Source organism: Montipora foliosa, chromosome 13 (assembly GCF_036669935.1).
Source record: "Montipora foliosa isolate CH-2021 chromosome 13, ASM3666993v2, whole genome shotgun sequence".
Lineage (NCBI taxonomy): Eukaryota > Metazoa > Cnidaria > Anthozoa > Scleractinia > Acroporidae > Montipora > Montipora foliosa.
The window spans coordinates 42,531,876-42,547,199 of record NC_090881.1 but is presented as its reverse complement, the minus strand read 5'-3'; the positions used below and the strand labels follow the sequence as shown (position 1 = coordinate 42,547,199).

Here is a 15,324-nt window from a genome sequence, read left to right as displayed (position 1 = left end):
GTATTGGTTAAGGAAGTCACGTGACTGAGCATTGGTTTACTCAACCTAAGGCCAGTGAAAAATAAACCACACCGATTAATATTGCTACTTACACATCACTCTTGCTTGTATATCGACCATACATAAGAGCTTCAAAAGCTGTCCACTTCACTGGGATTCGCCCCTGCAGAATAACCCAGACCCGATGACATTTAAGTTGAAAGGATTCAAAGGGAAAACTGGTTTAAAGTTCTTTTTGATATTCATAATCTTCTAATCACTTCATATGTTAATCCCACAATCCTAGAACCCTTTTTTTAAAAAAGAAAAACGAGGTTAATTAAGCACAAGCGGTTTTTACTGCTAATTTTAAACCCGAAAACATTCTGAAAAGCAGTAGTTGGTTCCATCATTGCTTGGGGTGGTATACGTAGAGTGGCACTTGCGAGACCGCTATGAGGGGAATAATGTAAATATAAGGTACATCTTAAATTGCACCGAATGTTGCGTGCATTATCGAAGGTGTCCAAATAACATTTCACCACGATTGTAGTTGGAAAGATCAAAACAAAAACCATTAAGTTTTTGGTCTCATGTTTCCAAAAATAAAATATTAAAAAATCCCTTCCCCATTAAAACTCATTTGGCGACCAGGCCCTTGAAATGAGTCCTGCAGGAATCTTTCTTATAAGATTTGTAGAATTCTAACATTTCTATCGATCGCTAAAAAGTCTGGCGTGTTTACTGGGGTCATATGGCCCCAGTTTCCCTGAAAATCTCATGAAGGGTATTCTAGTTCAGGTCATTTGGACTTGCCTAGAGTTGCCCGTCGGGTGAAATCTTGTTTCGGTCACGGAGCGGCTTTACTAAAGGTTTTCAGCCAAACAATAACACCAAAGACATCGGAAAGGATAAAGAAAAGGATCTGAGTTTATTTGATGGAATTTCAAGCCTTGAAATCGCCACTAAGTGGCGTTGCTACCGCAAAACCCCAGAAAATATTTGCTTCTTTTCGCTCCAAATCTTAGATTAGGTGCGGCCGTGCCTCACACTTGGGTTTTCGTATTCCGTGTTAACCAGCCGTCACGCGTTACGAAGATTCCCGACGTAAAAAAAATGTCACGCAATTCATTGGTGAGAAACTGGATCAAAACTTCATCAACATCGTGATTGGCTCTGGTACCTCGGGCATCAAAGCACCTTTCCAACTTACCACATTAAATGTCATGGGCGCTTCGTCTGGTCTTTTTCTTTTTGACCACGGCAAATTTACCTTGGGAAATGTCGGTAACAATGCACTAAATACAGTTTCCCATAGTGAAAGTCATTTACCGCGGTAAAAGTGCCCCGTGTAACGGCACCTGTATTTACCCTACCTACATGTCCAGAGTATTATTTTATCCTCTGGGATAAATGTAACGTCGAAAATTTGGTAATTTGGGTGGTTTTTGGGCAACCGATGTAAGTTGTCTGTAAAATGATCTGTCTGGTTGCTTAGAAACGGGTCGTAAATTTGACACACAAATCTGTATTATCATATTACACACTGATCGCTGATCTAATTACGTAAAATGATCGTAAATATTAGTGCCCGGTCAGCCTTCCGTCAAATTTGGGACCAAAAAAGCTGATAAAAATGACAAAAATCTTTACTTAGCATCCAAAAATCTGTAATCAGAGTTAAAATGACCAAATTCGTGAGTTAAACTGATTTTTGTGTTATTTTTGACTCGTGCCTTTTTACTTTCTTTTTGCTCTATGTTTTAGCTCTCTGTAAGTAAGTTATGCGTTTTTGGAAAGCTTATTTTCTTAACTTCAAAATGATCCATTGCTTTCGCCCTAACCTTAAATACTACTTTTTGAGAAAAAACCAAAAAAACAAAAACAAAAAAACAATAAAACAAAAAACAAAAACATTCTTTTGCGAGAGTCGGTTTTGCGCGTTTTCCATTGGCCGGAAAATAAATTTTAATTAAGGCGAATTCCGTACCGAAATTCTTTCTGGGAATGCATGTAGTCATACTTGTGTGAATGTTGCCTTTTTCTTGACAACCTTTAGAGGTTATCTTTTTTTTTTTTTTGCAAGACCTCAGTTCTAGTAGATTTAGTGAAGGGCTATGGATTCATACCTTTGACTTCTTTTCATAAACACTTTCCACATGAACGTCCCTGGCCATTCCAAAGTCTGTCACTTTGCATGTTTCTCCTTCTCCGACCAAAACATTTCGAGCCGCAAGGTCTCGGTGGATGATCTATAAAGAAAATGCCTAATTTAACGACTAAATGGTTATTTAAACTACTTCGAGGGAAGTGATCGGTTCAACTCCAATTTTGTATCAAAGTTCAATCGTCTGCAAAGAGACAATCACAAAGATACTGCTTTTTTGATGACTTGTAAATTAAATGGTCTTCGATAAACAGAGTTACGAAATCAGCGTAAGATTTTGCAAGGCTGGTGAAGTGTCAATGGGACTCAGTGCGTTTAGCTAGTATTGGTTACAACGATCGATGTAATTCAAATGGCATCGAAGTAAGTAATATATGGCTCCTTTACCTGATTATGCTAGAATGCTATGGAATGGAAGGAAAAAAATGCAATGCGCTCGCATAGCTATGAACTATTAAGCTCTCAGCAAGCCCTTGCCCATAGCATTTTCCTTTGCAACTGCGCATCTGGAGCTCTCTCAACTGCGGTAATCATGCGGCAACAAATTTTGTTGCTTCCTTAATTTTCTTGCAATTTGCAGTTCTTTTTCACTTCAAGTCGTCGTTCTTCGTTCCTCTTCAGCTTAGGGATACTAAATGGAGCTTGGAAGCGTATTATAACGCCGTAACTTCCCTAAATGGTGAAGCTATCGTTCGCCGTTTTGTCACTCGTATTAGCCGAGTACATTCCAACATGGTGTCTCAACTCTCCGGCTACAAACTCCTCTACGGGCTTCTGCTTATGTGTGGTGACATTTCAACTAATCCAGGACCTTGTTTAACGTTTAACTGTGGCCTTTGCGATCTTCGGTGGTTTCACGCTACATGTCCGTTGATCGGCTCCCTGACTTTCTCCGCTCTTAATAACATTGGTGTGGCCATTATGCTCATGCAACTGTCCAAATTATTCGACATTATTTTCTTACCACAATCTGGACCTGACAAACATGTTTGAAGCTCCCTCAACTTCAAATGGCCCCGTTGGACAAACTCCAACTAAAAGCCCTACTCCATTGGCCACCTCATCCCCTTGTGTTAACAACAGCACAAGAATGGACAGAGAAAGCTTTGTCGCCCACTTCGATTACTCAATTTAAATCAATAAAAAAGGCTGAGTTTAGTAATCTTTTGGAAGCTACACATCCTGACATAGTTATATGCACAGAGTCCTGGCTCACTCGTGATGTAGTAAGTGGTAAAATTTTCTCCTACATGGTGTCATCAAGAAAAAAAAAACACCACAGGTGGTGGTGTGTTCATAGCCGTTTCCATTGATTTGTGTGTTCTAGGGAACGTTCGTTGGAAACAGACCGTTGGCTTAAGAACGTACGGTGCGTGTTCACTCACGGGACCAGCAGCCATACTGAATTACTGAGACAAAAGAACATATTTGCCTAAAAATACAGTTTTAATTCCAGAGGATTAGTTTTGAAACACCAACATGGCCGCCTTGACGTCATATAAAACCGCTCTATACGTTTGTGCCTATTACAACCCTGATGAAGGCAATGAGATCAGCCTAGTAAAATTTGAACAGTCTGTACTCCAAGTGGGTAATTTCTGGAGACCTAAACCTCCCAGGATTCGACTGGAAGATCAAAGTCCTCTAGCCAAATTGCACATTCCCAAGTTTGACACCAAGGCTGATGGACGTTTTGGATGATTGTGGCCTTACACAAATGGTAATGACACTTACAAGGGATAACAACATTATCCTGGACCTGTTTTTTAAGAACAATCACTCACTTGTAAATAAAGCTGAAGTCATTCCGGGCAGGGGTGACCATGATATTGTTATATCGAGGCCCTTTCAACTCAAGCAAAATCCATGGAGAATATTACTTTATGACAAAACATATTGGGATGGATTATATAAACATAGACAATGCTTTATTTGCAAGATCAGCTGCAGCGGACACAACATGCCACCCTCAGTAAATCTGCTATGGGATTCCTTTAAGTGTGGGCTGGAAAAAAGTATTAGCAAGTACGGCCCTTGCAAACTTTCTAAGAGGAGAAATGGTCTTCACTATTTAACACCAGCAATTAAACAGTTGATGAGAAGAGAGACATCCCACATGCTAAAAAGGATTGGTGGTATAAGAAGACCAACTATGTGGTGCAGAGAAAACTGAGATCTGCTTACTGGCGTTATTTGGATGCTACTGATACCCCGAAAGCCAGTAAACGGTTTTGGTCGTCCATCAAGCATGCAAAATCAGACATAAGTGGTGTACCTCCCTTGAAAGTGCAGTCACTGTGACCGGTGCATTGGAGAAAGCTAATTTACTGAATGCCACTTTTTTACTTTGTATTTACTCCCAGAGCTGGGGACTCCTGTCTCCCATTCAACACCTGCAGCCCTTATCCAGACATGCCCGACATTGACATCAGCTTCGTGGGCATTAGAAAGCTTTTAGAAAGTTTAAAACCACGTAAGTCTGCTGGCGCGGACGGCTTGAGATCAAGAGTGGTGAAAGAACTTGCTCTGTCTATAGCACCTGTTCTCACAGTAATTTTTCTCAGCCTCTCTTAAAAGTCATTCTAAACCTGATGACTGGAAAAAGGGAATGATCACACCAATATACAAGAAAGATGACATACAATGTCCAACTGTGACCTGCACATGCAGTAAGTTATAAGAGTATATTGTCACCAGTAAGCTGACATGACATTTTGAGAGGTATATATAACATATTCTATCGCCTACAACACGGCTTTAGGCATAGTGGATCTTGTGAGACCGAGTTACTTGAACTTACACCAACTCTTCAAGGTAATCTCAACGCAAGTTATTACGGACTTCTCCAAGGCCTTCGACAAGGTCTGCCACAAGAAACTCATATCCAAGCTAGAGTTTTATGGAGTAAGAATTAAAACCTTATTATGGGTTGCTTGTTTCCTTAACGGCCTCCAACCGAGCGTTGTAATCGATGGAGCTCCTTCCAGATCATTCCGGTGTCCCTTAGGGCTCCGTGATTGCCCCTACTCCATTCCTGGCTCACATAAATGACTTACCAGAATGTGTAAACTCTACTTTTCACCTATTTTCAGACGATACGGTCATGCATTCGACAATTCATTCACAAGGCCAGTGCAGGCAATAGCAATCAGACCTGGACAGGCTACAAGCATGGAAGAAAGACTGACTCATGGAATTCAAACCACGATATCTCGCTATGGAATTGTCTAGTGACCTGAAGTGGATCTTGCATGTTGGTAAATCACTACTAAAGTGCACGGAACGAGCATACTTCAGTCTGGTTCGTCCAGATGTAGAGTACTGTTCCAGGATTTGGGACCCAAGGTGCGGGGTAGAGAAGAATGGCTCCCATAAAGTTGAGATGGTTCAGTGGCGTACAGCTAAATGGGTGCTTTCCCGCTTTAATCCCCAGGATAGTGTTAGTGATATGTTATCCAAGCTTGGTTGGCGCTCCCTTGGCGCTGTGATACTCGGCTATTGTCGTTGTACATGATTACTCATAGCCTTTTAGCGGTTGAATGCTGTCGTCCGCTCCGCCCTGTTATAAGAACGCAGGGCTACACTCATCAACATTCATATCTTCCCATACCTTCTTACACGTCATCCTATCGGATCTCGCCAGAACTATTGTCTCACAGCTGCCTTATTAGTTCTTCGTTCTACCTCTATATTTGGTATTTATTTACTTATTCTCATATCCTTTTATATATCTACTTATTCCTTTATTTATCAAATTGTTTTCTTCTGTATTTTTTTAACCGCCCGGTACTGGAAGAAAGATCGGAAATGCGTACTGGAAGATAGATAGATAGATAGATAGAAAATTTTCGTACGCAATCTCTCTCAATCTCGTTCCCAGAGCCCACGTGTCCTTTGGTCAGTGTGTCCTGGCGCTGACTAAAAACACGTGGGCTCTGGGAAGGAGATTGACGGAGTCTTCACAGTCCAAAGTTCAAAATATATTCATTTTCATCCATTTCACTGCCATTCATTTAATTCGTACTTACAGGATAAAGTACGAACTCTCAAGTGACCAGTTCCCAAATAGCTTGATAGGTAAAATGGTAGAGCTGTGCTGTGCAATCCCATGTTCATGAGTTCTAGGTTTGAGTCCAGTTCAAGTAGAATTTTTCGTAGGGTTTTTTTTTTGCACCTGCTTAACTTAACTGGTTCAAAATTTTCACGGTCCACAGTTCAAAAATTTGAGGCTATCCTATATCTCACTTTCATTACTCACATTTCTTGAAGACAAATAACTCATGCCATCAGCTATTTGCCAGGAGATCTTCATTAACTGCAATGAACTCAGATTTGTTTCCGGTTTAACATCCGGGTCCTTGAAGTAAGTGTCATTTAATCCTCGGCTCTTTCTCAGGTAGCCCAGGAGATCACCAAACGGGACATATTCGATGATAACAAGTATGGGATCTTTAAGGTAAAAACATACAAAGGAATGTAGAATTAACGAAATCATAATGTCTACATGGACTCATACCAAGATAAAATGCAGGATATTTCAGTGAAAAACATCAATTGTGGTCATTTAATCAGATATGTCCAGAAATGTACACAATTTGATGCATGACGATTTTGATGCGCGTCACCAAGTGTCCCCTCGTTCAAAACTTGCGTCTGGGAATAAAGACAATGAACGTCATAAAGTGTCCCCCCGCCCAAAAAAAAAAAAAAAAAAGAAAACAAAAACTCCAGTCCTCCAGTGAAGTTACCCTCGCAAAAAATAACGCCCACCCTTATACTTAGTTTATGCTGGAAATGGGCAGCAAATGCTACAGACTTGAAGGGACACTTTGAGATGGATATCAAAATCGGTCGTGCGTCTAATAGCGGACCATGGGTAAGAAAAAAATGTTAGCTATGAATTTGGACTTGGTCGCCGTACGACCGTTCACCCCTCCACGTATGCCAATGTGACCAGTATCACGGGACCATATCGCGGCCTTAAGTTTAGAGTCCATCGAGGCGGCCATATCCAGCTAATCTACATCTGCTTACCAGTATCGCGTGAACACATCGCAGGCTCAAGTTTAGAGCTCATCGTGGTCAGCATTTTTTTTACCGATGACCAGGTACTTGGTTTCGATTGGGTTGTAAGAATAACCCATTTCCGGTCTCCGCACGGCCTCTGGGCACAAATAGAAGGAAGGCAGTGTGGCTCCGTGGAAGGAGGCAGTGTGGCTCAGTCGTTAGGGCTCTTATCTTGAGATCGGGAGATCCCGGGTTCAAGACCCGCTCTGACCACTCGTTGTAAATAACCAACTGGTTTGCCTCCGGGCAGTTGGGATTCTTAACATTTGTTGTTGTTGTTGTTCTGTTCCGTCGTTTCGTTGTGTTTCATTGGTCCTGAAAAGCCCCTATGGGGAGTGGTCAATTAAAGTGCCCCTAACCCTTCAACTTATTTTTTTGGGGTAGATTTTGACATCTTTCAAGAACTTATGTTCGAAAATAAATTCAAAAATATTGAATCCGAGCTTTTTTTACGAGCGCTGAAAGTGGAGGTGGTCTTGACTATTCTTTCACCTATCGTTCGCATTAGTTCCCCACTCGGCCAAAGTATAGAGCGTGACGTAAGAAAAGGACATCGTGCAAGCTTGAGTTGTTGGGATGTGTGAAGATTAGCGGAGAACACAGAGAAAATGGTTGAAAAGTGCGTGGTTTATGGATGCAGCAACTCTAACAATAAACCGAAAGGAATCGGCATGCATAAGATTCCTTCTGATAGCGATCCGAGGGCTGAAGTCCGCTGGTTTCGTCTGCTAGCCGGTTCTTAAGAACTTCGTCTTTCTTCTTTTTTTTCTTCTTTTTGTTGTCTATAATTTTTGAGCCATTCTTCATCAGTGAGAGGCTCGTCCATATAGGCTTGCAATTCGCTGTCTGATTCTTTGTCGGCAGTTGAGCTTTCTGATAAAAGTTCTTGATTTTCTCGTTGCTCCGTCTCTATTTCTTGAAAATCCAGGCATTCCGAATCGTGCGAAAGAAACTCTTCCGTACTTGAGTCGGAAAACTCTTTGGAAGAGGACATATTTTCAGACCAATTGTAAGTTTTCACAAATAATCTTCGAACTCGCACTCTTATGTTATGGAATGGTGTCCTTTTCTTACGTCACAGCTAAAAAAAAGTGTTAGATATCAGACGCTTCTCATTGGCTTGTTCCTAAGGAGCCCACGAGAGAATAATTTGTCCAGTGGGGCTTATAGCGCGCAGAAAATTACAAATTTCACTAACTTCAAGCGGCCGTAAAAAAATAAGGATTCAATACTTGTGAAAAAATTTTCCGAAAATGAGTTCTTGAAAGATGTCAAAATTTACCCCCAAAAAAATAAGTTGAAGGGTTAGGGGCACTTTAAGTATGTATTGTAAATAAAACAAAAATTGTCGCGAAAAAATTGTGTTACTTCCGGTTTTCTCCAAATTTGGCGTGTTAATTGTGAATAAAACAAGCCAATCATCCATCAAGTTTTAGTCAGTAGGTCATTTACAACAGCCCTCTTAAGGCGTAACAGAGTGACCGCCTCAGTGAAGGACTTCATGTGGCTAGTATGTGCAAACAAACATTGCTTTTTAGGGACTGTTTGGAAAAACCTCTGCCAAAGGATGCGAGAAATACCAGGAAAAATTTCAAGCAATTTTAGAACGGCAGCTGGAAAACAACATCGAAGAATTGATGTTAGTGATGAAGATAAACATTTGCGAACGAGCCAGTATTTTGAGCACATGTTTTTTAAATGCCACGAACTACTTCGTGGCCGTCTTATTCGCGTTGAAAATCGCTGAAGATCATCAAATTAACCTCTTATGGACGGAATTTCATATTTGAACTTAAAACTTTGGAAAGTTTGGTTAAAAAAGATTTTCAACGATCTATTATTTTTGTTGCCCATGAAAGTCCGAAGCGAAAGCAGTTATGCAAAACACAATCGCCTGTGTTTTTAATCGAACGCAAATGATATAAATAATGCATCAATCAATTCCAGCGGTGCCCATCCCCCCCTCCCCCCTGGCAACCGCGGGGCATTTGCTGAAGTTGTCAGTCCCGGGGGTGGGGCATTCGCAATTTTATCGCCGCGCGGGGGCTGGGCATTAGCCTACCCCGTGGCGACCCCCGGGCATTTGACACACGTGTTTTCGAATTAACATGGAAGGGTTTATTGGAAAAGACGAGGCCTTCGTTAAAGACTGGCTTGTCCGTCACGGACTCGAAAAACTTGTGGATGTTTTTTAAAGGTATGTTTTCTCAATTTTAGGTATTTCTTCATTTATACTTGTAAGCATATGAATATATAAAAGCGACAAGGTGAACTAATATCACAAAACAATCACTGACGTGAAGACTGCGTAAACACGACTACTTCGCATTTCGCATTCAAAACTAGCCTAGCAATTTTTAAATTCATAAAAGCGGAGTTATATGAAACACTGAAGGGTTGCGAATTCAAATGATGCGGTCTTCAAGACAGATCTTACGAGCGTACAATGCGATGAAAGATCATTTAAGATGTCTTGATTCTTGACAGACAAAGTAGCCTGCGAATACAGGCGCCTATTGGAAGGCGACTATCCCGGAGGCGGAGCATTTGCCCTCTTTCTTCGTCCCCACCCCGGGGCATTTACATAGATTACGTGTCCCCACCCCGGGGAATTTGCCCATTTAAAAAAAAATGGTAATGCCCGGAGGTTAGCCCGGGGGGGGGGGGGGGGGGGGGGAAAGGGGATGGGCACTGCTGGATTGACTGATGCATAACCCAGGATCTATGTATTTAAGTGCATTTCTGGACATAAGAACTTTAAAGGGTTATAATGAAAAAATACAATAGTCTTTGAATGGAACACCTCTATTTTGAGAAACAATCTTCTAAGTGGTCCTACAGGAAGCTGTCAACATGGTGAAAGTGAACATATTCTAAGTTATCTGAATAGAGTGTAATGTGAAGTGCCCGATTTTTATCCCATATGAACCACGTAAGCGTTAGCACTACTGATGGAAATGGACCCACACAATGGGCTTGTGTCCTTGTGTGGGCCCATTTCCATCAGTAGGGCTAACGCTCACGTGGTTCATATGGGATAGAAATCGAGCACTTCACATTGCACTCTATTCAATTAACTCTGTTTAAAATATAAGTGCTACACGGCCAACGTTTGTATAAACGTAACCTTTCCTTGTACTTGTACATATTCTAAGTTATATCTGAATAGGAAGAGTATAAATCACTGTTACCAGATATAGTGACGCATCCCAGTAACTTGATAACATGTGGATGAGGTTTCAGCGTCTTCATCACTTCAAGTTCCGACATTAAATCCTTCTTTTCCATCTCTTGAGCGTTTGCTACACGTTTCAAAGAAAACGAATAATACAATTGAGTAGGCGCAGCAGATGATCTTGTGCAGCAGGTGAATCGTGCTTATCAATGTTTGGCCGCCGCCGCGATGAAGGCGTGTATACGGGATAGGCGGAGGTGGATGATCAAAGACAAGCTTAATTAAGGTCAATGATGATAAGACTAAGTTAATTCTTATTGGCACCCGTGCTCAGCTGGAGAAAGGGAAGTTGATAGTCTAGATAGTCTAGGAGACTCTGTGGTTTCTTCTAGTAGTGAGCCCATGAGAAATTTAGGTGAATGGTTCGACAGTAATTTTACCGTGAGTCCGTATATTACGTTAATATGTAAAGCTAGTTTATTTTATCTTCACAACATAAACTGTATAAGAACGTTTTTAAACCAAGAAATTACGGAGACTCAAATACATGCACTTGTGACTAGTCGCCTGGGCTATTGTAATTCGCTACTGTATGGGTTCCCCAATTCTCCTATCACTTAACTGCAACGCGTGCAAAACACAGCCCCAGCTGCCAGATTGATTTTTAAAGCACCTAAATATTGTCACATCACGTGCCTTTTAACTAAACTCCACTGGTTGAACATTAGACATAGAATCGACTTTAAAATTAACCTTAATTGTATACAAAGTCGTTCTTGGGGCCGCCCCAGAATACATACGTGAATTAACATTATTGAAGCCTGCTTCTAGGTTTAGTCTGAGATCTAATAATAAGTGTATGCCTCAGCCTCTGACAGTGAAAACACTGCCAACTCTTGGAGATCGAGCCTTTGCTGGTGCGACTGTTAATTAAACTGGGTTTAACAAAGTGAAAATCAGTCAGAAAAATGTAGGACTGAGTTTTACATGAGATTCAGGTGAGTTTCAATCCATGCTTTTTTTAGTCGACAGAAATCAGTATACATCATTTAAAACGAAAACACTTTGAAACCGTGTTTAACTTAACGTCTTTAAAACATGGCTAATATTGGTGTGAACGGGGCATAAGTTACGATTACTATTTATTTTCATAGGATAATAATGATAATAATAATATTATTATTATAATTATTATTATTATTATTATTATTATTATTACTATTACTATTACTATTATTATTACTATTTCTATTACCATTACTATTACTATTACTATTACTATTACTATTACTATTACTATTACTATTACTATTACTATTACTATTACTATTACTATTACTATTACTATTACTATTACTATTACTATTACTATTACTATTATTATCATCATCATCATCAGCAGCATCATTTTCATTATTGACGATGCAGTTTAGCTTGTATGATTTTCCATGGAAAAGGCAGGCTTTCTTTAGCAATTTCAGTCTTTTCAGTTATGCTCGTCGATCAAAAAAAAGACACTTCTCCGAATGATCTCGTGACCCGAAGGAAAAATGTCAGCCTTCAAACCGAACGCCCATCTGGGATGCCCTTGGTCGTTATGGAGTGACGTCGTTCCACTTTCTATCAATTTTTTTTTTTTTTTCATTTGTCCTGTTGGTGGAAGGTTGATCTGGTTCTATTTTAAGGGACAAGTCCTTAAACGTAGTCAATTTGTGGCGAAATAATCAATCTTTTTTTTTTCACTGAGCGTGTGACTTACACATTTTACTCTGTGTAACGCCATACGATCTTACTCGTCAATGGGGACCTCTTTCAAGGGTGAATGGGTAAAATAAGGATTGGCTACACTGGGCACCTTTAAGCATTTTTATAGCTACGGTTATTGTTCCTTCCATCCATGGCAGTTGTGAAGCTCTTCCTTGTGCAACTTGTCCAAAGGATCCCTGGCCAATCACTTTGTCAATGATCACGCTTTGTCTCGAAACCTCCCAGGATCGAGTTCCAGGATGGAGAGAAGAATATTCATGCATTTCAGAGTAAAATGATGTTTCACTCATCCTTCTCTGTGAATCTGTTACTTTTCTCAACTCCATGTAATGAGGTTGGGAAACTGTATTAATATTGCTGTAGTCAGTGTCCGTTTCAACTTCTGCACCTATGTTCTATAATGTGGAAGAACGGTATCTGCTTAATGATTGCCAACAACTAATATACATCAAACGTAATGCTGATCCCCGTAAAATGTTGTCATTTTGCCCTGAAGGAATTTATCACCTTTACCAAAAATAAAATTTGGAATGGCCTGGTATTCTGCAGTCAATCCAAAAATTCAATTTTGACTAGGCGCCTCTTACTCACTCTTATCAATTTTTGAACATTTTTGACCGACAGGGAAAAACCCGCTATTCAAATATATGCATTCATTAGGGTAATTTATACGGGAGAAAATAAGACGCGTCTTAGCTAAGACGCCGCTTAAACAGGACGCGAACTGTACCATTTATACGTTCGCGTCCTACATAAGACGCAAACATCTCGTATAGATAGTTCGCATCTTATTTGGTTATTTATCATTATAAATCTAGCACACCCTCGAAGGATAACTGTTAATTCACAGTTAACACCTTTGTACTTTTCATCCGTAAAGTTGCGAATTGAAAAGCCTTTCAATTCAATTGAACAAACACAAAAAAATAACTTACACCGGTCGCTTGTCACGCAGTTATCAAGTTATTCCGCGATTGCCAGTTCCCGGTAATGGATGAGGAGGAACTCTTTCTCCTCCACCAAAGTTCAAGTGTTTTTCTGTTTTGTTGGTGTTCTTGAGCCTGACTAGGGTTAGCCTGGGTGACTAGTCAACAATATGACCATGTCGTTGTTGTCGTCACTTATGTGACAGGCATGCGCACTTAAAGTTCTCTTCTTATTTACGACGCAAAACCATTTATACGAGGAAGTTCACGTCTTATTTAAAACGCGGGCAAAATAAGAACAGCCGAAAATTCTGTTCCAAGATAAGACGCGTCTTATGTAAGTAGCCGTCTAAAATAAGACGCGAACGCTTTTTTTGTACCATTTATACGAGCAGTTCGCATCTTACATAAGACCTGTCTTATTTTCTCACGTATAAATGGCCCTAATGAGTCTTTTTACGGGATCACATGAGCCCAACAACTTGGCCTGCTCCCAACAGGGTGACTTCATAGCTCAGTTGATAGAGCACTGCAACGGCATCGCAGAGGTCGTAGATGTTCGAATCCCGTTGAAGTCACCTGAATTCTTCACGTGTCTAGAAGAGACGATTGCTCAAATTGTCCAGATAAGTGCGAACATGACAGCCAGCATATTAGGTTGCTCGCTGGTAGTTCACAAAGGCCCATAGACGACTCAAACTGTGCAGAACCAGACCTTTAGAGGAAGGCATATCGCTGACATCCACAAGACTAACGAGGTAATCGCTTAAAAATTCCTAATTTTAAATTTATTTATGGCAGGAGCCCACGAATAGGAGCAAACAACGGCCATATATTCTTGTCACAGCTTTCAGATCGGTGGGAAACAACAAAAAATTGTTTCTTTCTGAATTGAATGTCTCTCAGTTCTGCAAACCTAGGCTTTTTTTGTCTTGTAATCAGTGATGTAAGGGTTGGGAATACGTAGCGAAATTTCGCATAAGATTTCGATTGAAGTTTTCTAATGTTAACAGGAATAAAAGGGAGATCAGATAAATGCAAGTCGCGGCACTTTGTCCACTCCTACACAGCAAGAGTTGAACTCCTTAAAAGAATCAATCTTTTTGTCTTTTTAGAAGCGATTTGCCTTGTCAACTTACTGTAACAACTAGAGACCCCTTTACAGCTCCGTGTCGTTCCTCTGTTCGTCTAAAAGAAAAATATGCAATCACCAGATAATCTTACCATTGTCGCGTAACAGTGCTCCAAATACTATTGCAGTAAAATAATATTCCAAATTGTATTGCAATATTCTCTTCTTGTTAAATTAATTACCATTTACAACGCATTTTGTGGATTTGCAAAACGATTGAAGAGCAAATTTTGTGCACAGATGAAATGGCTAGCAAAATCGACTGTGGAAGGCGTCATAAAGTAAGGAGTGCATTCATTGCTTAATCAGTCATTAATTACCTATGATTTCGTTATTACTGAATCTGTTGTTGATAATTGTACTTATTTAGTAGTTAATTGGGGGGTAGTAGTCGCAACAGAAACGGATCGATTATACAGCGATGCAAGCGAAGAAGATCAGGGTTTTTAGTTGAAAAATTCAAGAGGAGATAAGAGTTTTCCAATTAAAGCAAACAACCAAACAAAGACATCGATGGCAGTAATGAAAAGCAAGAGGTATGCTGTCGAGAAAAACAGCCACGAAATAACATTTCTGGGCATTTACATTCTTATCCATAGAGAATCTGTTTGCTGGTGGTTGAAACTGCATTAGTTGGTTTTTAAAACAGAAAGAAACTAAGCGCAAAGAAAGTAAGTGAAGGTGGAGAACAGATCCCTTGCGACCCACAAAGCGCCACCTATGGACACCAGACGATACTAGGGAGCTGAAGCACGCAACGTTTTAGAGAAGTGGACTGCAACCGGACGGCAACCGGACAGCAACTTGCCTTGACACTACCACATTTATGTTGCTAAGTATATTTCAAATATTAGAGACGATTAGCGTAAAAATGTGGGAGACACATCTGTCCTGGCATGTGAAATGTTCACTTTCGGTTTACGTCCATCCTCGTTCATGGGGGCAGTTATCGGGGTTGAAAAAGCTCATGTAATCTAACCCTTTGCTTCACCAAGAAATCAAAAAATCTTACCGATCTTTTCTTTGCTCTAAAGTAGAACAAAACCAAAAAGACAAAAAAAATTCATTATTAAATATAACGTTTATGCAGCCAGTATTAGTGGGTCATTTA

General features: G+C 40.2%; 1 protein-coding gene across 4 annotated transcripts in view; it reads right to left on the bottom strand.

Moving 5' to 3' along the window:
* LOC137982331 (fibroblast growth factor receptor 3-like) overlaps positions 1-15,324 on the bottom strand; it is a 75,124-nt gene that overhangs the window by 5,046 nt on the left and 54,754 nt on the right. For all 4 annotated transcript variants that reach the window (XM_068829410.1, XM_068829411.1, XM_068829412.1 and 1 more), the window contains 7 exons: positions 15,226-15,241; positions 14,221-14,269; positions 12,244-12,550; positions 10,405-10,515; positions 6,405-6,595; positions 2,109-2,231; positions 93-163 (listed from right to left, as the gene is read on the bottom strand). In XM_068829410.1, the coding sequence (XP_068685511.1) occupies positions 93-163; positions 2,109-2,231; positions 6,405-6,595; positions 10,405-10,515; positions 12,244-12,550; positions 14,221-14,269; positions 15,226-15,241 (868 nt within the window). The remainder of the gene's footprint in view (positions 1-92; positions 164-2,108; positions 2,232-6,404; positions 6,596-10,404; positions 10,516-12,243; positions 12,551-14,220; positions 14,270-15,225; positions 15,242-15,324) is intronic.